Source organism: Crocodylus siamensis, chromosome 8 (assembly GCF_052110815.1).
Source record: "Crocodylus siamensis isolate JL-2025a chromosome 8, ASM5211081v1, whole genome shotgun sequence".
Taxonomy (NCBI): Eukaryota; Metazoa; Chordata; order Crocodylia; family Crocodylidae; genus Crocodylus; species Crocodylus siamensis.
The window spans coordinates 48,027,289-48,053,805 of record NC_143402.1 but is presented as its reverse complement, the minus strand read 5'-3'; the positions used below and the strand labels follow the sequence as shown (position 1 = coordinate 48,053,805).

Sequence of the window (26,517 nt, the reverse complement as noted above, 5' to 3'; positions counted from 1 at the left end):
TTAATAGTTCATACATAGGTTGCCTATTCTTCCATCCTCCCACTGACAAGGATGCATTGTGTGAAACTCCCAGTAAAGCCACCAAGAAATGTGTATAATCAGCAGCTCATTTATGGAAGAATAGACCCCCGAGCCTCTTCAGTTAAAGAAGAAAGGTAGATTTTATTTCACACAGAAGTAACTTTAAAAAAAAAACACATTAAGTTAAAGATGAACTGAAGTCTGAGACAAAGGAGCATGTTGCAAAGCTTTGCCCAGCAGTAAACCCCCTGAGCTGTAGGAAGGCTACTACACCAGTCCATATTCCACATCCCCCACTAAGTACAATCTTCATGTTAATCATCTCACCCTAAATACATTTTAAAACATGCTCTTTGTGAACCTATGGCTTGATAAGATATAAAATAACTGTAAATCCCCCTTTCTCAGGGAATGCCTCGTGTACCACCATCCATGAGTTCGTCCTTGCACCATTTAGTCCCCAGCCTGTTGGTAGGTTAAGTGGTGTCTCCCTCTGCTTTCTTCTGGCTGGATCTCTACCCAGGCTGGAATTGAATGTATTGTATTACAAGTCCCACAGGTGCTGCCTCAGCCTCAGTAAACTTTATTTAAACACACACAGACATACATGGACAATATACATATATTTGTTTCTTCTCTGACAGTTCTACAGGACTGACACCGCTTTGGATGATGTTTGTGGAGAATTTTTAAAAGTGCAGGAAATGTATGAAAAATAAAGCTCTTTTAATAACTCACAAATGATGGTCATTCACAGAAACAACAACAGATGTGCATTCAATCAGGTGAGCACATGGACACATCTCCACATACAGTACATTGTGTCTATATAAGAGTCTCCACATACATTATATCTATATAAATGTACAATAGTCTCATACATAAGGAGAAAACAAAGTCAGATTAATATTGATATGGCACACACTTGCAGTCTCAGCAGTATGACCAGCTCTCAATGAACTAATGTGACTTTGTTAGAATGGAATGTAAATAGAAAGATGTTTCAAATAGACATTCTCACTGTATACTATAAAAACCCACCGAATATGCAACAATGATATAAAAGGAACATTTAACTTAGTGTTCTGGTGACAAATCACTAAGTGTCAGATCTTGTAATTTTGGGGTCACCATAATTTTGGAGTCCTGGGGTATGGCTGCTAATCTAATATAGCTACAACTTTCTCTCAATATATATTGTATATACATTACATATACACAGAACATACACAGTGAAGAATATGTGTACTGTTGTGTTTTCATGATTGTACAGTATTTCACAGATTATATGAACACACAAAACACATGTATTTGGACCCAAAAATTAATCATTTTATAAAATATTTGTAATACCAAAAAAAACTCCCTCCACCCCCAAAATACCCCCAAAATCCAACAATAAAAAAAAGGCCCAATGAAAAGCAAAAAACCCAAAACAAAACAAAAAACCAACCCCCAGCCCCCCCAAGAAAAAAACAAACAAAAAACCCCCACCCAAAACATCAAACAAACAAAAAATCACTCTTGAAGTGGTTCCATTTGCCCCTTTGGTGGCATTATAGACCCTTCTATTTCCATGATAAATATAGCAGCAAGATAGGCAGCTTGCATCCATACACCCAGAACAACACAAGCAATATAAACTGTCAGATTGCTAGTTAAAGTGGAGTCTGTTTTTTCTAAGTTTGCACTCTCCCACTCTGTCCCTCACTAGGGTTTAAAAGCTCTGCCAGTGGTACTATATTTTACTTGCAACAATGTTTTCTAGAATAAATCTACGAACTTTGGTTCAATATCATTATCTCATATTGCTTAGAACCCAGCTTCTGAGTCATAGCGTTTATTTAAAACCTTTTATTTTAGCAAAAAATGGTTTCCACTGTACCCTTCGTGTGTCCTCTTCCTAATGTGACAAATCCAGAGGAGATGAAATTATGGAGGTCTGGCCCTCCACTTCGATAAATATCCTTCCCATAGTGCGCTGCCAAAGAAAAAGAAAACAAGCAAGACATTACTCAATATATCCATTACCTCCGTTACTGCCAGTTCAATCAACATGAAGGCCCTATCATGTTGCATCTGTAAAAGACGAGTTGAAGATGTAAGGGGCAGATTTCAGAGAGCAGGACTGTCTACTCACAATACCAAAGGAGTGACTTGCAAAGGAAAATAATTATGTGCCTTGTGACTGCTAGTGCTTGCAAAACATGTATGGAAAACTGACAGGGGAGCCCGTAAAGGTCAGAACCAAGAACAAAAACTTTATGAATTCAGACCATTTCTAGTTAAATATTCTGGCTTGTTTAAACCATCACTCAATAATCACAGCTTTCCTGATCTTTTGAGACTGAGGAACTGAGCTGCAAATCTTATGAAAAGTCACTTGATTTCTTCCTGATTCCAATCAGGCTGAAGAAACCATAAATATGGACTTTCTGGCAGCATATTAGTTCTTCTACTTTTGGTTCCAAATATTTCAGCCTCAGAATAAGTCTGCTGGAGACTGGTCTGAGTTCTAGGTAAAGCTTCAGGTCTCTCCCCACGTTATCCAAATTGGTTTCTGTGTTCCTATTAGGGAAGCGACTACAGAACCATGTTCTTAGCTTTGACTTTTTTGATTTATTGCATCCCTGGAAGGACAGACACCTCAGATCCTGTATTCACTGCTTTTTTTCTTCTGAAAGGCATTCCTTTGGTGCTATCACTATGTCATGAAGTTAGCACACTGGAATAACATGCCATAGTAATACACATTTGCTCTGGAATCATGGCACACCTTTAACAGTTAGAAGGACCTGAACATTCCCAGTACCATGTGTAGCATTTAAATTAGGACAAACTCAGTTGAGTTTTCACACACTATGTATGATTTTATGTTGTTCTTGAATTTTATCTTCCATTTATTTAAAAAAAAGGCAAAGATGAGATTTGGAGGCAATGGGAGAGAACTGAAGCAACCTGATTACAGTAGTTTCATTTTCTGTCTACATCTTCTTGATGTCTTAATGCACCAGTGGAGTCTACATAACTATACTTTTGAAGGTAGCAGGCTCACCTTTCAGAGCTTGGGTTGAGTCCCAGGCTTGAGATCCTGCTGTTTTGATTGATGGAGCCCATCCACCAATCAAGAGGCAACAGGAGAAATAAAGTCATGCCCCTTTCCTGAAGGGAGGGGGAGAAGAGCTCTGTCAGACCTGATTGAAGACTGCAAACTGTCAGGCCTGGAAGACTTCAGGGGTGGAGCCCTGGAGTGTATAAAAGGAGCTGCATACATAGCATGAGGGAAGATACCATGAGGGACTCAAGAAGAGAGGAGCCAAGAAAAGCTGGAGAGCTCTCCCTCAGCCCAAGGCTCCTAAAGTTGCCACTGGAGGTGCAGCCTTGGGAGTGGTGCAAAACTGCTCTAGCTGTTGACAGCACACAGGGGTGGTGTGCAGAGACCCAGTCCTGGGAGCAGTGTGAGACTGTTTGGGTCCATCACGGTGCACAGTTTGGTGCACGGAGCCCAGGCTTTGGGAGCTGCAAACAGTGGCTTGAGCCTGCAACCCTGGCAGGGCCTTGGGGGCTGCAGTGAGGTGGCTCAGGCCCCATCTCCCAGCAAGCAGCCAGGTCCCACATAGCCTTGGGAGCCAGGGAGCAGTGGAGGCTGCTTGGGTTAGCCACCCAGCATGAGGATGGCTGGCCAGAGCCTGAAGGGCCCAGCCTGTGCTAAGAGAGCCCTCAGTGCCAAGCCAGGGCACAGGGAAGTGGTAATGCTGCAGCGTGAGGCCCAGCACCCAGGAGCCAGCAGCAGTGGTGCAGCAGCTGAGAGGAGCTGATAGAGCAGGGCACAGGGTGGGGAGGAGCCCAGCAGTGCAGGAGAAGCCTGGAGAGGCGCTCCAGCAGAGGAGACCCCATCGAGCTGCACCCTGACCACTGCCACCTGAGGGAGTGTGAGTCATTGGGCCCTTGGGTCCCACAGGGGAAAGACATTTTGGGCAGGCAATCCCAGAGAAGGGGCTGGGTGAGCAGCCCCCCGCCTAGTCAGGGCCCTAAGGGGAGGGGCCCCTGATGCTTCCTGGAGACCCCCCCAAGGAACCCCATTAGAAGGAGACTATTTCTTGCCATGGGTCAGGGACTATATTAAGTACTAGATGTTATTAAGATTGTTTATGTTTGCACCTTATATTTTGTAATTGAAATGTTGTATTGTGATGTTGTAAATAGTGTTATTTAGGGTTAGACCTTGGTTATTGGTTAGTGTTCTCTGTGTAAATATATGTATATAATATTTAGTTTTATGTTTATGTATATTATAACTTAATAAATTGTATATAATTAAGAACTTTGGGCTTGGGATTACTCTATAGAGGAAAGAGCGATCTGTTTGAAATTCTGGTATCCCTCTCACAGCACCCCCTCCTGCCTACCCATCCTATTCAACTGAGAATAGGGCACACTCTTGGGTGTACCCGGGTTACATGAATAACGATGCTTGGAAATCCACAGGTTGTATTAAGGTACACAAGATATTCCCCTGGGCTGAGCTAGAACTCTACTGGGTGACACATGGATATAATTGATAAAAATAAAAAAGCAGCATGTAACCTTGTTCTCTGAGGGTTGGGCCCACCTTTGACAGATCACTCAGAGATTGCATTTTTTCTTACACTATTGCCAGACTAGCATAACTTGTCACGCCAGTAAAGCTTTATTGAACTACAGTAAAAGCTGCATTATCAGGCACTTTACAAGCTGGCATGCTCTATTAACCGGCATGCCATCTTGTAAGGTAAGAGCAAAACCAAAAGTGCCCACCATGGCACTTCCAGTTTTACCAAGCCCCCACAGCCCAGGGCAAAGCAGCCTGTGCTGTCAAGCCCCCACAATAACAGTTCTTTCCCCCTTTCTCTTCTGTCCCCCTCCCTGTCCCTCGCAGCAGGTGGGGTGGCAACACGGTGGGAGGTGCGGTGGCACACCAGATGCAGCAGGAGAGGCGGCCTCTCAGGTAACTGCATATTTGTTATCCGGCACCCCCAATTCCCCATGGGTGCCGAATAACAAAGCTTTTGCTGTATATGAAAACTGACATGCTCAAGGTTTGCATAGAAATGTATACTGGGCTCTCATTATGCAATAGTTCCTATCCACTGACCTGGACACTATTACCTGCATTATAGGGTGCTGTTATAGGTGTTCAGGGTTCTCCCAGCATGTTATTGAATGTACATGGGCAGCAATGCCTTCATGGATCTCTGTGCTGATCCAAAAGATGCCACCTTTCTAACCTATGGAGCTGAGAGTCCTAAAAACCCACTACTTGACTCAACTGGAACACAAGCAACTGATCATCTGGGGTTGTGCAGTTTATTGGCTGGAAACCCCAAGTTTTTAGTCCAGGAGAGTATTTCTGATCATCCCTGGTTGTGACAACATGAGACATTTATTATGGAGTTGCCTAACTATCTTTGTAATAAATGCCTTGGTTCCTACATGTATAGCCTTATTATGCCACAAGAAATGAATAAACTCCGCAGCAGGGTAGTTCTTGCAATTACAAGTACTATCCTAATGCAGAGTTTTTCATGCGCAGCAATGCATGTGTAGATGCTGATGGGTCTGGCTTGGGCACAAGTGTTCTTCAGTGCAGGGGCTGACATCAGAGTATCCTCGTTACCCAGTCAGCTGCTAGAGCCTCCACAGCACATTGAGCTGGGTCAGAGCAGCCCTGGGCTGGCAGACTGACCCCCAGGTCTCTGCCAGCAGGGGATGTTCTGACCCGGCCAAATATGCTATGGTCCCGGGCATACATTGAAATATGGCGCCTGGAAGCAACAAATGATATGCATCAGAGTTTATTGCTGCATGCTCCCTGTGTGTTATATCCTATAGAAGGAGGCAAAGGAGGTCATGGAACAATGACAATTTTATAAGAGTATAAAAAAGCATTATCCAAACAATGGTTAATGGCTATTTTAAGTGATCTGAGGATCACACAAGATCTTTCCCTCTTTTCAATTAAAAGGTTAATGATAAAGATTCATGTTGGGCTGTGAGACATTTTAAGGGCTGACAGCAGTCTGATGGTCCTAAAAGTGGATAATCACTGATATAAAGCAAAGAAAATATTGCTCCTCCTTCCCCACAAAGAGCTTACCTTTCCAAGGTCAAGCGTTCTCTGTCAACTTCTTAAAATACACACAGAAGTCAGTTCTGTAAGTTTAGTATTATTAGCTGTGATATATTTTCCTCTTGTTTTTATGCTGAATGTAAAGCAAGGGAAACTTTTTTAAATTTAGTATAAAAGGTAACCAACAGATCAAGGCTGAGAATCATTGTTTTAATTTGAAGAATTATTTTGGGGAAGTTTTCCATGGAAGCTTCTGTGGGAAAGATTATAGTTTCTTCCATTTTCTTATTAGTTTGCTCTTCAGACATCTGTGAGCACTGACCCCCAAAAGAAGGTGGTGTCAGCTCCATTCCTTTTTCAACAGTAGTTTCCTTTTATGTGATTTCTGTGCTGGACTGTGAAAAATATTACTTTCTCCTTCTCTTTCTCTATCTTTTTCTTTAAGTTGCTCCTTCATTCTTTCAGTTAGAGCAGTTAATACTACTATACTATCAATTTATGGGTTCTAGAGTCAAACTGTTATAATGATTGTTATTCTATTAGTGACACAGATAGTTAGCTATTTTGTCATATAAGCAGGAAAGAAATGCCAGTGTATGCCATTACATATAACTAAACAGATGGCTATAGATTTTATACCCCTTTGCAGTAACTTTTTGAGTCAGGGGTCAAGCGATACCCACATATAAAAATCTAAAGATCAACAAGAATATTGAAAGGTTGCTGACTGTTTGTTCCCCCTTGTGGTAATAAAAAGACTTAAATTAAGAGTTTCTTATGGTGACAAAACACTAGAATTTGCATAGAAGTTGCATTTAGCATAAGAGGCATGTTTCAGCACAGTTCAAATAGCAGGATTTTTTTTTTCTTTTCAGAGATACATTATAGGATGTTATGTCTGTTTTATATAGTCCTTTTTTCTACTTATTGGTTGTCATTTCTCATCGTTTTCCAATATAAAATTACTGATATAAGAGCTTTCACTTTCATGAGTGCCTAGAGGGCAGCTAGTGGGTCAGACATGACTACCATTATTCATCAGACAGTTTTATAATTACTACCTGATTGGAGTATTTCAGAGAAAGAGAGAGAGCAAGCGAGCACACAGCTGGGTTCAGATTACAAATGCAGGTCCTGAGCTGGAGACCTGTACAGGGAACTGCAGAACTAAGGCTGGTCTGCAGGGTACATCTCCTGGAAATGGGATGGGAACTTAGGTATAATATGTGTATTTGCAGGACTGACTGTTATCAGCCCTGCATGTATGTTTTGATGCTTCGTATTGACCTGTACTTGTTCTTCCTATTTGGCCACTTGGCCTGTGACTCAGCTCCCCAATACCCCATAGATAATGTTAGAAACCCTAGTTGGCTCATCATGTGATCTGGAATACAACATCAGTCAAAGTATGCTACAATGCATTTCACTTGTATTCAGTGACTTGGATACCATAACAGAGGCATAGCTAACTGTTTTTGTGCCGTGGGAAGAACTTTGCCATAAATCTGAAGGGCAGGGAGGGAAGGGTAGTCATGTCTTACCTGCCTTGGGGACTCAAAGACCCTGGCTCTTGCTACCACATTGCTGTCTGCCTGACCCTGGCAGCTGCAGCTACTGTGGTTCTGGCAGAAGGCTGTTGCTATCACAGCAAAGACTCCTCAGGGGGCTGACATTCCAGCAGCCTCTCTAGGATGCCACCTGGGGCTGGTGCCACAATTAACTATCTGTAGTTACACTACTGATGGACAGAAGAAAAACAGCCCATTCTATCAACATGCCACAGGCAAACCACAATGCTGAAAAAATAATGCAATATTGAACAATTTATTATTTTTCATAGCCCTGGAGGTCACACAATAGATTTTACAAATCTGGGGTAGTGTAGGACACTTTCAGAACTGAATTCTTAGGGCCTTGTTACACATTAATTTTAGGTGGACCTTGGAGCTGTTAACCACACTAACACCTGAAACTAGGTTTAAGCACACTTTATGTGTCTTAAAGTTAAACCATTCCAGGGCAGGTTTATCTCTTATTCCTGTCATCCAGCTTTTGTTCCATTAATGTATGGCCACTCCCCACAGATGAGCCACACAAGTTGCAGTCCTCCACCATCTCAGGATAAAGTGTCCCCTCCCCAACCCTCCTGTTCTCTGTGGGCTAACTTTCCACACCCTGAATGCTACTGTCCAGGGGCCAGTTCTGGCACAAAGCCAACTCCCCATCCTACCCCCAAGGTCAGTGACCTTCCCACCCCTAGGAGTGCAACCATGTACAAAAAGACTGCAGAGCACATGCCAGCTAGTCAGGTCATAGAGCAGAGGTGGGTCCAGGAGCCGGGTGGGAAGGAAACAAGGAAGGGGGCTGGATTGGGTCCCCATGAGTTGAGGCTTATTTCCTGGGGCAGGGCCAGTAGCTTCTGCAAAAGTGCCATGCCTCACCACTCCCACCTCTCAGCCACCCTAGGAAGCACAGTCTTACTTCCTCGTTTTTTCTTTTAAAATTCTTTATTCTTTTTAAGTTATGAGTTTATTATTCTTCCTACAGTGGCTGACTTCCTTCATTTCATTTCACCACCCTTGCCCGCTCCAGTTCCATTAATTCTCCACCTCCTGGCCTCATGTTCCTGCTGCCCCCCCACCATCTCTCACCCCCCTCCCCCCAACTTAGAGCAGGGATAAAAGCCTGTCCTGGCTCATGAGAACTGTAGTTGCAAGTCACAGCTATAACTCCCAGGAAGGACCCTGCTTGCTAGCTCTCTAGTGCCAAGTCACAGCTGTGAAGGTGGGGGGCTGTCAGAGAAGGTTTTTAGCCTTAAAGAAGAGAGAACACACCTCCTTTCTTTTGCTGCAGATAGTAGGATGTGAATTGTAGCAAAGTTGGTTTAGACTGGATATCAAGAAAAAATTCTTTATTGCTAGAATAGTGAGGCCATGGAATTGATTGCTTAGGGAAGTTGTGGAATCTCTGTTATTGGAGATGTTCAAGAAGTGGCTAGGCAGCCACTGGTTGGGAACTATATATGTGTAGTTATGCCCATGTTTTACGATGGATATGCCCCATGTTTCAGGGCTTGCTCTTTGCTGCATGGGGATAGGAAGAAATTACATCCCCCTCACTATTACATGTGTCAGTGGGTTTTTTTAAGCCTCCTCAGATGCACGGGGTTTTGCCTGCAGCCAAGGCAGGGGATTTTGACGCAAGTGTGCTGGGAGTTAAATCCAGAGGTTCCTAGCTAGAGGGTCTTGTCCCTCTCCCCAGGGTCCAATCAAGTGCCATATTTGGGGTTAGGAAGGAAATTTACCCTATGGTCATATTGGTATGGACTGTAAGGGTTTTTGCCTTCCTCTGTAGTGTGTGTGGGGGGTGACCCTCTTCTTGGGATCTCTTGATATGACTGATAGCAATAGGACATTGGCTAATGTTGTGCTCCTACTTTACGTTGTCTCAGGTTAGGGTGCTATATCTTGTGATATTCAGGGTTCATTGAGTAGCTTTACTAAAAATTAGACAATGGATGTGTATAGGATATTCTGGATAGGGATGATCTTGCTTCAGGCAGTCGGTTGGAGTAGATAAGCCATGGAAATCCCTCCCAGCCATACTTCTCAATGATTCTGTAAGTCATTCTTCCTTATACAATGCTGTTTTTGAAAACAGAGGGATGTCGTGGTCTGTCATAACTGATAAGTTAAAATCCAAGAATCATAGAAAGTTAGGGCTGGAAGGGACCTCAGGAGGTCATCTAGTTCAACTCCCTGCTCAAAGAAGGACCATCTCCAACTAGATGATGCCAGCCAAAGGTTTGTCTAGCAGGATTTTGAAAATCTCCAAGGATGGAGCTTCCACCACCTCTCTGGGTAACCTGTTGCAGTTTTTTACTACCCTCCTAGTGAGAAAATTCTTAATATCTAACCTAAACTTCCCTTGCTGCAACTTGAGACTGTTGCTTCTTGTTCTGCCATCTACTACCACTGACAGCAGCCTCGCTTCAGCTCTTTGGAATCCCCCTTCGAGTAGCTGAAGGCTGCTGTTAAATCCCGCCCTCAGTCTGCTTTTCTCTAGACTAAATAAGCCCAATTCCCTCAGTCTTTCCTTGTAAGTCATGTCCCCCAGCCCCATCACCATTTTTGTTTCCCTTCACTGAACTCTCTCCAATTTGTCCACATGGTTTTTTGTAGTGGGATGCAAAAAACTGAACACAGTACTCCAGATGAGGCCTCACCAGTGCTGAATAGAGGGGAATAATCACTTCCCTTGACTTACTGGCAACACACCTACCAATGCAGCCCAGTATGCCTTTAGCCTTCTTGGCAACAAGGGCACACTGCTGTCTCATATTCAGCCTATTGTCCACTGTAACCCTCAGATCCCTTTCTGCAGAGCTGTTGCCCAGCCAGTCAGCCCCCAGCCTGTCCTGTGCATGGGATTATTCTGTCCTAAATGCAGGGCTTTATACTTCTCCTTGCTGAACCACATGACATTTCTTTTGGCCCTCTCCTCCAATTTGTTTAAGTCACTCTGAATCTTAGACTACCCACCAGCATTTCTACTACTCCTTCCAGCTTGGGGTCATCTGCAAACTTGCTGAAGGTGCACTCTGTGCCATCTTCCAGGTTGTTGATGAAGACATTGAACAAAACTGGCCCCAGGACTGACCCCTGGGGGACTCCACTTGATACCCACTGCCACCTAGACATTGAGGCATGGATTACTACTCTCTGAGCCCGATGCTCCAGCCAGTTTTCTATCCTCCTTATAGTTCATTCATCCGGTCCATACTTCCTTAGCTTGAGTGTAAGAATGCTGTGGGAGACCGTATCAAAAGCCTTGCTAAAAATAAAGGTACACCACATCTACTGGTCTCCCCACATCCCCAGAGCCAGTCACCTCATCACAGAAGGCAAGCAAGTTGGTCAGCCATGATTTGCCCTGGTGAATCCATGCTGATTGATCCTAATCAAACTTTTCTCCTCCAAGTGCTTAGAAATGGATTCCTTGAAGATCTGCTCCATGCTTTTTCCAGGGACTGAGGTGAGGCTGACTGGTCTGTAGCTCCCTGTATTCTCCTTTTATCTTTATTAAATATGGGTATTATGTTTGCCCTTTTCCAATCATCTGCAACCTCTTCCAATTGCTACAAATTTTCAAAGATGATGGCCAGCGGCTCTGCAAACAGTTAAGCCAACTCCCTCAGCACCCTCGGGTGCATCCCATCCAGCCCCATTAACTTGTATATGTCTAGCCTTTCTAAATAGTTCCTAAACTGTTCTTTCAGCACTGTTGGCTGCTTACTTCCTTCCCAAACTGTGCTGCCAGGTACAGTAATCTGGGAGCTGACCTTGCCTGTGAAGACTGAGGTGAAAAAGGCATTGAGTACTTCAGCCTTTTCTGCATCCTCTGTCCCATTCAGTAAGGGACCTATACTTTCCCTGATCTTCCTTTTGTTATTGACATACTTTCTGAAAACCATCTTGTTACCCTTCACATCTCTTGCTTGCTGCAACTCCAATTACATTTTGAATTTCCTGATTTCATCCTTGCATGTCTGAGCAATACTCTTATACACCTTTCTAGTTGTTTGTCCAAGTTTTCACTTCTTATAAGCTTCCTTTTTGTGATTTAGCTTACTGAAGAGTTCCCTGCCAAGCCAAGCTCATCTTCTACCATCCTTACCAGTCTTTCTGCACATCAGGATGGCTTCTTCCTGCACTCTTATTTAAAGTACAGCCAGCTGTCCTGGACTCCTCTCCCCCTCAGATTGGCTTCCCAGGGGAGAACCAAACTGAAGACCACTTGCCCACACTTGAACTCCCAACATTTCCATTTCCAGCTTAACACTTGGGCCTGTCAGCCAAAGAATTCAGCCTGAGCTTTGGAATAACTGAGGTCAAAGATTTCATCCAGAAATCCCTATGATGACCAATGATTAGTGATTCAGCTAAAGCTTCTTTTTTGCCAGGTATTGTGTGGCATTCACAAAGTGATCTGTTGTTTACAAAAGCTTATGTATCTTTGATTCAGTCAGTCTACAAAGTGCAACTATACCCTGCTTTTTACCTGATTTTAGTCTAACATGGTTTACTGTCTCTCTGCAGGTATGTACAGGCATTACATTTAAATATAATTTAAATGTCTGATCATACAGGTGTGCAGAGGCTTTAAGTCACCCAAAAAATGACACACTGCATCTAAGTTAGTTCACCTGAACTAACTCAAATTGACAGCAGGTTAGCCCAATCTAAGAAATGTCTCTGAAATGCCTACATATTTGCAGTGCATCCCTAAGGCTAGGAAAGCCCAGACACTCATCCCACATTCAGTGCTAAACTAATCCTACCTCCTTCACCCAGACTGGACTATTTTAACTTTTCCTCTTAACTGGGCAACCTTCCCCCTCCCCCGCCCCAGACCTACCAACCTCCCTCCCGTGGACCTCCCAGCCCCACCCAATGCTGCCAACCTACCCCTTCCCCTTTTCCCACCCCAAGTTATTCACATTACGCTCCGCACGTGGCTCCCAAGAGCAGGAAACAGCTGCACATACTGCTTCTGGAAACAATGAACTCTGGTATGCACCCTGCACAATGGCTTTAGAGACTGACAGACCTCTTTCCCTGATTTTCTGTGAACCCCAAAAATAAAACCATTTAAAGTAGTTTTATCTTTATGCAAGTATCCAAATTGAAAGCTGAAGCCATCTAAGCACGCAGTAATGTTATCCATGGGATCTGATAGTGCCCTGAGACATAAGACAAAAGTTATCTTCCTCATTCAGCCTGTGGCATATTGAGTAACCTAGGGTAAATCATGCCTACTCTATGTTTCTCTGTTTCCCCATCTGTAAGGTACTTTGTGATTTACAAATAGGAAATACTATATGAGAACGAGGTTTTTTTCATTAAAAGTGCTAACAGAAGTTACATTTGTCATGCAATAGGCCCAATGAAAGTGCTTTATAGATGTCCCATGACACACACGCACAGCCGCAGAGCACTTCAAAAGTGGCCATTTGTATGGCAAATTAACTCTTATCTAATGAGGGATTAGATGAAGACACTCCAAAGTGGAGTGCCTTAGGGCAGTGCTTCTCAAAGTGGTGGTCCGCGGACCAGTCCGCAAGCCACCGGTCGCTGGTCCGCAGCAAGTTGCCAGGAAAGAAATATATTTGCAGGTCCACAGCTAGTTGCCAGGAAAGAAAGAAATATATTTTCAGAAGCATAACATTGATATGTCATAGCGTCACAGTCTGTACGTTCCAACACTCCAGGTGATGTCACGTCGTGCAAGGTGAGGAAAGAGAAAGAAACAGACGGTCGTGAATTTGTGTAGTGCTGTTACACGCAGTTGATGCCACTGGCTGAACTGGGCACTGGTCCCTGGCCCACTGGAAAAAAAATTGCCGGTCCGCCAAATCACATAGTTTGAGAAGTGCTGCCTTAGGGAACTTGTGTTCCCTAGGGGCAGTCTGTCAGCATGATTGGGACTGGACTCCCTAGCCCATCCCTAATCTTGTCTGCAGGAAGGGAGGAGGGGGGGAAGAAAGGGAGGAGGAGGAGCTGTGGGCTAGAGTTTGCCCAGCCTGAACCAGGGGGGTGGGGAAATCGATAGGAGCCCCCCCACCCCACCTTCAGTTCAGGCCTGGCAAACCCCGGCCCACAGGTTTGCCTCCCCTACCTCCCTTCCCCTTCCTTCCTGCAGACAACACCAGAGCTGAGAGTGGGTGAGGGGGAGCTGCATCAGCCCAGCCCCTATTGTGGAACTGGCAGGCAGGCTCAATCCCCCACCCCGCAAAAGAAGAATGTCTGTTGGAGGAGGAGGGCAGGTGCTCGTTCTAACTCAGCGCTTTAAGCAAATCACTATGAGTTAGAGCAGGGACCTGCATGTCTGATAGCACCCTTAAATCATATAACAAATTTTGCTTCCAATTCAAGCAGCCATCTGCATTCCTTATTTCCTTGCAGGAAATAAAGTAGATAGTTTGGAACTTTAGGGTAATTTCTTTCCAGTTAATGTAAAAGCTAACAATGCTGATTTTTATTATTATTTGACACTTCTAAAAGCCACCCCTCATCCCTCCCCAAGATACCATTAGATAAGATAGTTTTGGAAGGTTTTTGTGAGTTACTTGGGGAAAAGGAAATGAACCCTCTATGTTACTGGAAGGGATGGAGTTCAAACATTGAAGAAAATTATGGCTTTCCTAAAAAGTGTAAGGGGTAAATGGACAAAAGTGTAAATTGATAAAGGATGTACATTTTTGCTCACTGCACAATAAAGGCAGACTCTTTAGGGCATATGGCTCAAAAAAGGGATTCTTCTTTGAAACTGCATCCTAAATAAATCGAATATGAACAAAATTGGGTACAAAAAAGCAGTTGGAACCTCAGCTTGGGTATAACAGAATTATTAGAGCTGAACTAAAATGCTGTAATCTGCCTTTCAAAAATGTTTTACTAAATACTACTACATGAACCAGAAAAGAGGATAAAATGATCTTCATATATAGAAGAGAGATGTTTTGATAGAGTCTGGACTTAATGTTGCAACATTTTTTACAGAATCCTTAAAAAAAAAAAAATTAACAATGGGATGTCAGTTCCAAATTGCTGGATTTAAGTATAACACATTGGGGTCCCGGGGTGGCCATGATGCCCCTTGGTGGTTCTTCGACCATGCCCAACTCTGACCCTAGGGTGCCTTCCTGCCACAGCTTGATGATATTTATAATATATAGGGAGGCTGCCCACAGGTCTTTGCTAGGCCTTAGTCTCACTAGTCCCAGCCCCCTGGCTGGGCCTTCTTCGTCTACTGTGCCCAGCAGGGTACCCAAAGCCTTAAGAGCTAATTGCATGGCTCCAAATCCTTCCTTTTACCACATCCCATGCCTTGCAGGTGTTACAGGTATGTCAGTCCATCTTTTGGGGCTTTTGCCTCCTTGGCCTCTGCCCCTTTAATCTTGCTAGACCTTCTATCCTAGGCCCACTGAATCAGACCTGGCTTTGGGGCACTAGCTTTGTTTGTTCCTTCCAATCACTGGGCTCCTGGTCCCCATCTGCCAGGCTCCTGGTCCCTCTGTGGCTGAGCCTCCCCCAGTAGGGCTCAAGGTAGTCAAATGCCCCCTGGGCACTAATGAGGCCTCCTTACCTCACCTTCCAGCCTCATCCAAAACCACCAGTCAAAACAGCAACATACCATAAGCCACTTGGATATAACATAAAAACAAAGTAACAGCCCTCTGTCCCTTTAAGAGGGCAAACCTTCTTTCTCGCCTCCCGCCCTTGTACCTCTCAGCATAGGCTCCTTGTGAGCTCCCCGAGCCTCATTCCTACAGGCCGCATTCCCAACGGGGAGCCCAACACCCCTGGGTTGTTCCCCTGGGCAGGAGTTCTTTCCCCTGTGGCAGAAAAGAAGAGACTTAAAAGCTAGCCCCAGCCTATATGCTCCCAAGGCCCTGCCTACATCCAGTCAGGTGACTGCCTGGGCTGGCTGCTAATTGCCTCATTCTTCCCTGTTGCCCTGGCAACTGACAGCTGCTGCACCTTGCCTGCCCTGCAGAGGTCCCTGGCTGGGCTGCTTTTCCTCTTAAAGGAACAGCCCCAGGCTCTCTGTTACAGTAAACATTCTCAAATACATCATGACAAGTAAACTATAATTATGTTTAAGGGACAAATATCCTGCCTCTACCTGGTATATCTAATTTTTTCTGGAGTCATTCTTTTTTGGAAAATTTTAAATATTTGAATGAACTGAGGAAAAGAATGTCAGTAGCACAAATACTATTAAAATACATATTATGTGCACAAAAAATGCTATGCACTCTCTTGGAACTGAGAAACAACCCCTATTTATCCTGTCAATCACACCTAATCTCTAAATGTAAAGAGTAGCGCAGCTCAGATAGCAAAAGAGAATAATACTAAGGACCAGTGCAGGGCTGCTGAATAGCATGGTGGAAAAACTGCTGTCACCCCAATTTGTGGAAACTGTCTGTAACAATTGGCCAGAATTAGATGGAGCTGCATGCTGAACACTACTCTTTTGAAGGAATTTGTTTATAGTCAGGTCAGGAATGTAGCTATTTTACCACAGCATGAGAGTACAGATTTAAAAAGCTTACAATGGTAAGAAATTGTATCAGAGGGATCTCACAGAAGTATTACCATTTGCTTTCAGCAAATTGAAGCCAGGTGACATTTCTAAAATTTGTGACAAGAAAGACACAGTTAGGGCCACCATGGCATATTTCTTCAGGTTTAAAAGAAGTTATTCCAAGATTAATCTGTGCATCCTTTGCATATACATGCAGTGACAAGCAGCCAAGAAGAATTCAGGCTACGGTTAAACTATAGACAGAGGAAGTGGGCAGTTCATGATATCCCTGCCACGATAAACAGTGGTCATCCTCACAACATTAAATGCACACTTAATATACAAAGTTTGAGGTCCTAGATCAGGGGAGGGCACTTATTCGGGTAGAGGGCTGCTTACCGAGTTTTGGCAAACTGTTGAGGTCTGTATGGGTAGCCCCACACCTTTATAGGTGCCCCACACCCTGGTTGCCATCTTGTGACAGGAAGTCCCACTCCCTAACTCCTGACCTTTGCCACCAGAAGTCCCTCCCCTTGCCCCCAGAAGTACTTTTTTATCAAGGGGTTTTACCATCACAGAACCAGAAAAATACCAAATTATGTTCTAAAAAGTGAACATCTAAACAATTCATTAATTTGATTAAAAAAAATATTTTGTCCTAGTTTATATGTGTTTGTGTGTAATAGCTTAAAATGAAGTCTTACTCTTGTATATTATAAGGGAGGTGAATATAGGTTTGGTGGGGGCTGTGGGTGTGTGAGTACATGGGGTGTGGGGGAGGGTATGGGTGTGTCTGTGGGGGTGGATAGGTGTGGGGGTGTAAGTGTGGGCTGAGGGAGCATGTGGATGTATGTGTGGCTATGTGGGGTGTGGGTGGTATGGTGTTTATGGAGGGCTGTGTGTAGGGGAGGGTGGCTGGGTTGTGTGAGGGGGTGTGGGTGTGGGGGTCTGCATGTGTGGCAGTATGAGGGGGCATGGGTGCATGTGTATGGTGGGGTGTACATGTGGGACTCACCCTATTGGGACTCACCCTATAAACACACACACACACACACACACACACACACACACACACACACACACACACACACACACACACACTAGGGTACCTCTGTGGGCCCATGCTCCTTGGTCCAGCAATGCAGCTGGGAGCCACGTGGTGCTGGAGCAGTGTGGGAGCAGGAAGGCAGGGAAATGGCTGGGGGTGGGGCAGGGCTGTGCTCCTTCGTCCTGCTGCCAGCTCCCCCTGTGTCCTACTGCTTCTGGCTCCTGTCATCTTTGACAGGCAGCCAGGAACAGATAACCATTAATTTTCTAAAATTTTTAGGGGCCCCACGGGCCAGATAGAAAGGGCTGGTAGGCTGGACCCAGCCCCCAGGCTGTTTTTTTCTGGCCCCTGTTCTAGAATTATGCCCTACGGTAAATTATACTGGTAAAGATGTAAGGCAAGTCAAGAGAGTCACTTCTAATTTGCACATTATGTGAATGGCATTCACATACCTCCAATATATCTCCAAAATATTTCTCCAGAAAACTCTTGTCTCTGTATCACCCTTTCCTCCCTTAATTCATTACTCACCATATTCTTGTCTCCCTTTCTCTCCCTAGAGTTCTTCCCCTACTTGTGTTCTCTAACCATAAATTCCTTTTTTGTAGCATTGCCATACAAGTGAGGCTAAATTAACAGACTACAGAACATGGCTCTATCCATCTCCCGGCTCAGGCGCCATCATTAGCTTTCTATCCATGAGTATATTTAGCTTAAAAGAGACAGCTGGCTTGGTTCAGATGTGAGGACCTTGTCTCACAGCAAACCCCAGACCTTACAGACTGACAAGTCCAATGTCTCACACTATGAACCTATGAATTATTCAAATAAACACTTTGCTTTGGAACAATCATGGCCAATTCAACTGTTTGTCCATTTAGACTTAGTGTACAAATCAGGGGTGGGCAATTACTTGGGCCTGCAAGCCACATAAGGAGTTCTGGTGAGCTGTTGTAAGCTGGGTCAGCACCCTGTGCAAAAGCTTTCCAAAGCTCCCTAAGTAGCTCTGCTCCACACTCAGCTGGGCAGCTGGGATGGGGGCTGCGGGTGGGTGAGGAGTGGCATCCAGCATCAGGATAGGCGAGCGGGGCCAGGGCTGGGATCACAGGGCGGTGACAATGTGGGGCCAGTGCCCGAGGCAGAACTATGATCCACTGTCCACTTGCCCCTGCAACAGGGACTGGTTCTGTGGGCAGGGACATACAGCTATCATATTGCAGCTCTGCCCTGGCCCTAAACCAGGCTCAGTGCTGTCACTGCCCCACAATCCCACCCCATGATCCTGACCTCACACACCTGCCCCACTCCTGAACTGCACTCCCCATATGCCTTCAGACCCATTCTGTTCTGGTGGCCATGCACCCTGCTTGTGTGCATCTCACCCTAGCAGTGGGTGCAGAGCAGAAGGGCTGGAAGGAGCTACTGCTGCCAGGGTTACCAGGAAATGAGTCTGGCTGCCATACCGCCTCAGCCCCACTACACACCTGGGGGAGAGGAGGGTGAGACTGGCCATAGGCACCATGGCCTGGGCTGCCCTCTGTGCCTGGTTTGGGTGGGACAGAGGGATCTGATACAGGCTGGACAAAATCCCCCAGCAAGCTGAATCTGGCCCATGGGCTGTGTTTTGCCCACCTCTGGTGTACATGGCTGGGCCACACCTGTGTTGATCAGTCATAACCCAGCCCAATCAGGTCTACATCTAACTGGTTTACTGTTTTTAGCCTTGGGGGCTGTGCTCTAGATCCGTGTCTCTATGGGTAAAAAGATATCAACAAAAGTGAAACAGATGCAGGACAATATGTGCATATTCCCCACATCTCTTGCTACCCTGTGCCTCGCTGGGACTTGTGCATGATCCCATGCTGACCTGTGCCTTGTGCAGAGGCACAGGATGGTACAGTACCTTGTGTCTCCATGCCAAGACCCGTGCCAACCCATACCGCCATATGAAGCACAGGTCAGCCAAGGCTGTGGCAAGGAGCCAGGGGGTGACACAGGACTCAGGGAGTTCCCAGCACCCAATGTCTCCATGCCAGGGCCCATGGGGGTTTTATCTACTTACGAAGATGCACCCTTGGAGATCCCAGGGCAGATTTCCATAAGCTGGGAACCTCAGCTTCCTTACTTATAGAGAAGTGCTCCATGATTCCTTGGGGGGCATCTCTGTGAGGAAAGTGGGGCAGGTAGGGATGTCTATTTGTTCACCATTTGCACCACAATAAAAAATTCTTATGGTGGCACAAATGTTATGTCAGGCAATGTCTGCTCACCCTCAAAGATGCCCAAATTCCCTGAGATCTTTGTGATCCTCCTGAGAACTGGAGGTAAAGGTAGTGGAAACTAAATTCATCGCAATTGAGAAAAAAAAAGTATATGTGCCAGTGTATCCTTCATGAACATGTCTACTATTGGGGAAATTTTGTGGTAAAGTAAAATTTAAAAAAAGTTAGATGTTAAATGAACTATAACATTTTGTAATTGGATTAAATAAGTAAAAGTGCCTTGACATTTTATAGTATTTGATTTCTACAAAAAATGGACATGTTTCCAAGGATTATGGGGTTCCTGCCATAAATTATGAGAACCATTTGAGAGAGTTTACATAACATCAGCTCCCACCTTTGCATTTATATTTGCCTTGTCTCAAAGGGCCAATTCTGAAGTATCCTGCTGTAAAAGGGTTGCTTAGCCTGCTAGCTTTTGCAGGGAAATTTGCTCCCTGAAATGCTCCTCAGCCAACCTTCTTAAGAAAAATTCTATCTTTTACAAACAAACCAACAAAATCCCTCTGCCCTGTCCTGGTACCCCTTTTACTCTAGCCACAGAACAGCAGCTTAGCTCCTCCTTGAAGAAAGCTATCATAATGCACTTCCTCATCCTCTTGCTTATTCTTATGGGAGCTTTTAATGTTCCCACTGGGACATTCCCTTCTTATCCAAATGCACCACAGCTGGGCTTTCTTAGCAGGCCTCACTGTTCCTCCTTGTATGGACAGACTGCCTTGTTACACCCACCTACACAGATAGGACACAGGAAATACAGGTTCAATTTTCTCCTCTTCCTAAGGGAATTTAGGGTCACATCTCTCATAGCATCAACCTATATATAAATTATTCCAGGATCAGAATATGAGCAGCCTCCTCCTTTCCCCTTGAAGCTATTCTTCTTTGCAAATCATTAATTAATCATTGGCCAGCATGAAGATGCAAAAAAGATAATGACTATGTGCCTAATCATCAGGACACTATGCTGGAATAGAACAGTCCTGAGTTCTGGTTCCAGCTCCAAGGGCTGTTTATACATTTTACCGTATATACTAATGGGATAAAATATTGAAATAGGTCTTGAAGCAAGGACTGTAACCCAGAAATCCTACTGTCCATGTGAGTGCTATAACCATTAGGCTGGAGATTCAGGCTTCCTCTTACTCTTTTTCTTTAGCCCAAAACATCTTAATTCTTTTTAGCAGCATGGTTCCTGAATTGACAAGAAGTACATGCTTTAGGGCCATGTCTGCTATTAATTTCTCTCTCCTGCAGATTTTTGCAAAGAGATGATGACATCAAATCAAAAAGGGCAGCAAAGAAATTAAGTCAGTTGAAGGACTTGTTGCTCATAGTTGAAATAGATATTGCTGGGATAGATAGTAGACACCTGAGGCTGAGTACTATAACCTGAATGAGTACTTCTGGATTATGGAAATTTACCGCCCACTGACCACAAGATGAAAGTGGGGTGTGGCAGGGCAGGGATATCTGCCCACTAGAAATTTATGCCAGTGAACTGGAGAACCAAGACAAAGGTCTATCGCAAGAGATACTGGTTACGTGTATAAAGATTTTGAAGAAGGAATGGATGATCATAGAAATTAAGAGCTGGAAGGGACCCTCTGCTCTGGGCAGAAATACTGCTGAGTTCAAATGACTGCTGAGATCAAATGACCTCAGCAAGGTGCCTGTTCAGTCTCCTCATAGCAGCTAGCATGGATTTACTATTAATAAATTGCGCCAAACAACTGATATTCTTCAACAGAATAACTCGCTCAGTGTGTAAGAATCCTGGTTATGCTAAACTGTAATTATGCTAAGCCATGGTTAAGCTAAGGTGCCAAAAACACCTTGAGACAAGCAGGTGCTACTAAGCAGTAAATGACCAGGTAAGAAAGGCAGTGAGCAAAAATGATGATTCAAAGAAGGGAATAATAGAAAGAAAAAAAAAACAGTAGCTGAAAACTTGAGAAGTGAAAAGTGAGAACTCACTAGTAAAATAGAGATAACAGAAGTGAGCTTCAGGTGTCTGAACTTGGCAGAGGCAAACTGCAGGGGTCTGAAATTAACACAGAAATAGATGACAACTGGCACAAGACGGGGGCATCTGGGACATAAATATGGGGGCTGAGAGTCTTGCTTTTTGTAGTGACCTTGGGGTGTGTGACTGCATGTAATGAGTTACTACCATTGTCCTAGACACGTTCACTGCACTGGGCTAATTAGGAAACACCAGCTACTGCACTGTCTTAGACATTGTTACATGTTACAGGTGTTGAACAATTAACTGGTTACTTCCACAGTTACCTTGAGACCAGCTACACATGCAAAGCTCTCAGCTGCAGGGTGCACCATGCCCAGCCTGGACTAGGAGTCCTGTACCTGAGGGGACTCAGCCTCAGCAGCTGATGACTCTGGGTCTTGGCAGCATGGGGACTTAGAGTTATGAAGCTCCAGATACTAGGTATTGGCACCTGGGGGGGCACAGCTGCCCCAATCTCCCAGCGCCAAGGATTTCACGTATCTCTGAGGCTGGGGAACCATGGCAGCCATGAATGAACCCCAGCCCTGGGGGTTTTCAACACCCCTGATGCTGAGAAATCACAGCAGCTGTGATTGCCCAACTCTATGGGTTTCATGCACCCCTGAGGCTGGGAGATTGAGGCTACCACTATCCCCCAACCCCAGGGGTTTCACATATCCCCGAGGCTGAGAGATCACAGCAGCTCAACCAAGAGGGCTTCCAGGCATGACAGTCTGCTTCTTGCTATTGTAGGGGGTGCACCAGCAGTCAATCACAATGGGATCTAATATGTGATCTCACAATCATGCCTGCTACCATGCAAATGTGGCATGGCAGGAGGCATGATTGTGTGAATTGTGCATTAGATCCCATCACACCTTTACCTGAATCTGCATCACACCCAAACTCCAGGAGGCTGCTAGCAGTCAAAGTCCTCTTAAAGCACATCAACCCAGACAGCCTGAACACTAAGGGTGCTTACACACGTTACATTTTTTGCGTGATCAGACCCCTGAAAGTGCTCCACAACTGTGAAGTAACACAGGTACAGCTGCAGAGTGCTTTTAAAATGGCTGATCATGCAAAACATTAACTCTGGTCAAATGAGGTGTTAGATGAAGCCACCCTAAAGCAGAGTGCCTTAGGGAACTTGTGTTCCCTCCAGAGTTACTTTTCCCCATTTTATGGGGTTGTCAGTTATTGAAGGAAGGGAGGGAAAGGGGGAGGGGGAGAGAGAGGGGGCAGTCAGCACTGAGCTGCCAGCTGCTTTGCCTGGCCAAAGCTTAGGGTTGCCAACCCTCCTGGATTTTTCGGGTGTCTACCAGAATCAGTGTCCATCTCCCAGCGACTCTTGAAAGCAATTTGGGAGCTTGTGCTGTCATCGAGGGGGGGAGGGGCAGGGGACTGGGGGCAGGGCCGCCTCCTCCTGGAATGCGGTGAGACTCTCCTGGAATAGCTTCACTCAGAGTTGGCAACTTTACCAGAGCTGCGGGGGGGTCACCCTCACCTTGTACTCATCCCCCAGCTATCCTGTCCAGGGTACTGGGGGGAGCTGGGCCAGGCCCATGAGGTGAGGGGGGGGCTCCCTTCCTCCACCCTCTGCCCAAGCAGCTTGACAGTGGCAGCACAGAGTTGCTGGCTGCTTTGGATGGCCAAAGCTGGAATGGCAGGACAGGGTGAAATGGAGCCCCTTTGCCTTGTGGGCCTGACATGGCTCCCTCCAATACCCAACCAGAGAGTAGCTACAGGGGTAGGGGCTGTGAGGCAAGGGGGCTCCATTTCACTCCATTCTCCCCTGCAGCTCTGGCTAGACAAAACAGCTAGCAACTCTGTGCTGACTGCTCCCTCCCTCTCCCCCTCCCTCCCCCACTGACCACCCCGGAGACTGCTGGAGCACACCCGCCTGCTGGCCAGGGCTGGTGTAGGCAGCCTCTAGCACCCCGCCTCCCCAACCCAACTGGCTAACATCTGGGAGGACTCTAATTCATGGTTCTTTATGTAAATTAGAGCAGGGTCCTGAACATCTGTAGGCATCCCAAGAGTAATAGCAGACACGAGTATACCCATTCACTTCCCCCATGCCTCAAGAACAGGCTGGATGAAGGGAATGCAGCAGATATAGTGTATCTGGATTTCATCAAGGCTTTTGGTAGTCTCATGTGATATTCTCATAAACAAATTGGAGAAAGGTGGGCTAGACAAAATAGCTATGTGGTGGATAAACAACAACCTAAATACTATAGCTGTGAGCAGAGAGTACTTATGAATGGATCCATGTTAGAATGGCAGAAGTTTCAAATGGAGGCTCACAGGGATCTGTTCGCTGCCCAATAATTCAACCTGTTCATTAATTATTTGAATGCTGAAACAGAACTTCTTGTGAAAATTTGCAGATTACACAAAATTGGGAATAATTGTGAATACACTGGAGGACAAGAATATGATTCAGAAGGATCCTGATAGATCTGAAAGCTGGCCTGGACTAAAAGGATGAATTTAAATGCTAACAAATGCAACGTGCTATACCTCGTAAAGAATAATAAAAAACACAAATGCAAACTGGATGACAACTGGCTGGAGGGGAGCACTATAGGAAATAATTTAATAGTCCTGGTGGATCACAGATTCAGTATGAGTCTACACTGTGATGCAGCCACACAAAAGGCAAATACTATTTTGGCCTGCTTCAACAGGAGAATTAGGTCCAAGATGTGGGAGGTGATAGTACTTCTGTACTCAGAACTAGTTAGGCCTCCTCTGGAATATTCGGATCTATATTTTAAAAAGGATATGGAGAAGTTGGGAGAAGATCCAGAGGCATGCAACAAATGTGATAAAGGGCTTGGAAGGCAAGCCTTGCAAGAAGAGGTTTAAGGAAATGTTCAGCTTACAGAAAAGGCACTTAAGCCAGAACCTGATAGCAGTCTTCAGATATATGAAGGACTAAAATAAAGATGAGGAAGAATGTCCTGCAAAGAGTAGAATGCAGACCAAAGGCTTGAAGTTGCATCAAAGTAGGTTTAGATCATATATCAGGAAAACTTCTTTACTGTTAGAATGGTAAAGCAGTGGAATAGACTGCCTGGATAAATTGTGGAATCTCTATCATTAGAGATATTCAAAAAGAGGTTGGATAAGCATTGATCAGGGATGATGTAGGAAGAACTATGTCAATACTGAACTTTGGGTATTAACCATGCTTCTGGATGTTGTTAATTGCCACATGAGGCCAGAAAGGAATTTTCCACTTGTTGCTACATGTGTTAGGTTTTTGGCTCTTCCCCAACCCCAACTCCCTCAGAAGAATTGTGTATCGGATGCAGCCAGGCATTAGGATTTTGACTGGGGTGTGCCAATGCTCCTGCTGTGACTAAAATCCAGAGGTTTCTGGCTATAAGGTCTTGCCCCTCAACTCAGAGTCATACTAATTGCCACATTCAGGGTCCGAAAGGAATTTTACTCCATGCTGAAACTACTACGGTCTGTTGGGGTTTTGCTGTTCCTCTGCAGTGGGGAGCATGGTCCTCTTCCTTGGATTTCCTGATCATTTTTTAACAGTGCTTGCACCAGGAGGAAATTGGCCATCATTGTCCCCTTGCTTTACCTATGACAGGTCAGGGTGCAATGTGTTATGGTTCTGTGTCAGGTCTGACTTTGAAGTTTTATTAATAGGCTAGACAATGGATTTGTATAGGATGGTTTGGATAGGAATGATTCTGCCTCAGCCAGGAGTTTGGACTAGATGACTTCTGAAATTCCCTTCCAACCCTACTTTTCTATGACTCTATGGCCACTGACAGACATTCTTGTAAAGGTACAATGGGAGCCAGCCACAAAATTATTACACATATATTGTGTAATTATTCTGTGACTTAGTCTCTGTTTTACTGTATCATTAATTGCATCAATGTGTGGCAGTGCTACCACTTAAGACACAGTTAACTGGTTAATCACATTTTAAGCATATTTCTGCCAGCAGTTTATGATTCTATGACTGTTGCTGTATGTCCTGAATTGTTACCATTTCTCCTTTCACTTACATAGTTTTCACAACTTGAAACACAAACACCACATTTTCAGAGGGGGAATGTTGTCTATTAAGGACCTTCAAGAAAGGTATTTAGTTTATCCCAGATTTCTAAGGGAGTGATTGATCCAGTGGAGTGATCACATGACTGCAGCAGCAACTTTCTTTCCAACACATTGCCCTGCCCCTGTCACTCCATCATAGCTAAGTCTTCAAGAAGACTGATGTATGTAATTGCAAATTATGGTTGGATACCAAATGGGCATGAGGACATAGCTGTGGAAATTACTACATCTAAGAGGAAAGCAAAACTTAGGCTATAGATAAATGTACCTTTTAAAAGTTTTGCTATATGTGGGGGAGCTGTGCAAAGTGTAGGGGAGCTGCTTCTTGTGATATGTGCATTAGCTATTACAGTAAAAATGTTATATCTTCCTTCTGTAGTAATACAAGCAGCCAGCATTCCTATAATTTCAACCCTGAATGAAACATGGTTAAAGTTGCAATAGTTTTGCTATACTCATATTACTTGATAGTCATAGACATAACCATTACATGATAACAGATTATATAGGTATAATTTAATATTTTTATGTCTCTTTATACCTTTAGAGTGCATACTGTCACAAAATCCTGGTGCCTGGATAATCTCTTCCTAAAATATTGAAAGAACTAGCACATGAAATAGCTACTCCTTTCTTAAGTGAATTTGTCAGCTCAGGGATAGTTCCTTATGACTGGAGAATAATTCCTTATGACTGGAGAATAGTTATTATGGTGCATATATTTTAAAAAGGCAAAAAGGGTGAGCCTGGAAAGTACAGGACTCTTGCTTGACTTCAATATTATGCAAGGTCTTAGAACAGATATTAAAGGGAAGAATAATAAAAAATGTGAATGTAAAAGCATAGTTTTAACGAAGGAAAATAG

The 26,517-nt window shown here is 44.5% G+C and overlaps 1 protein-coding gene across 2 annotated transcripts in view; it reads right to left on the bottom strand.

Annotated features, from left to right (window-relative positions):
• Positions 1-26,517, bottom strand: part of SHISA6 (shisa family member 6) — a 512,377-nt gene that overhangs the window by 386,252 nt on the left and 99,608 nt on the right. For both annotated transcript variants that reach the window (XM_090061177.1, XM_090061178.1), the window contains exon 4: positions 1,907-2,002. In XM_090061177.1, coding sequence (XP_089917303.1) covers positions 1,907-2,002 — 96 coding nt within the window. The remainder of the gene's footprint in view (positions 1-1,906; positions 2,003-26,517) is intronic.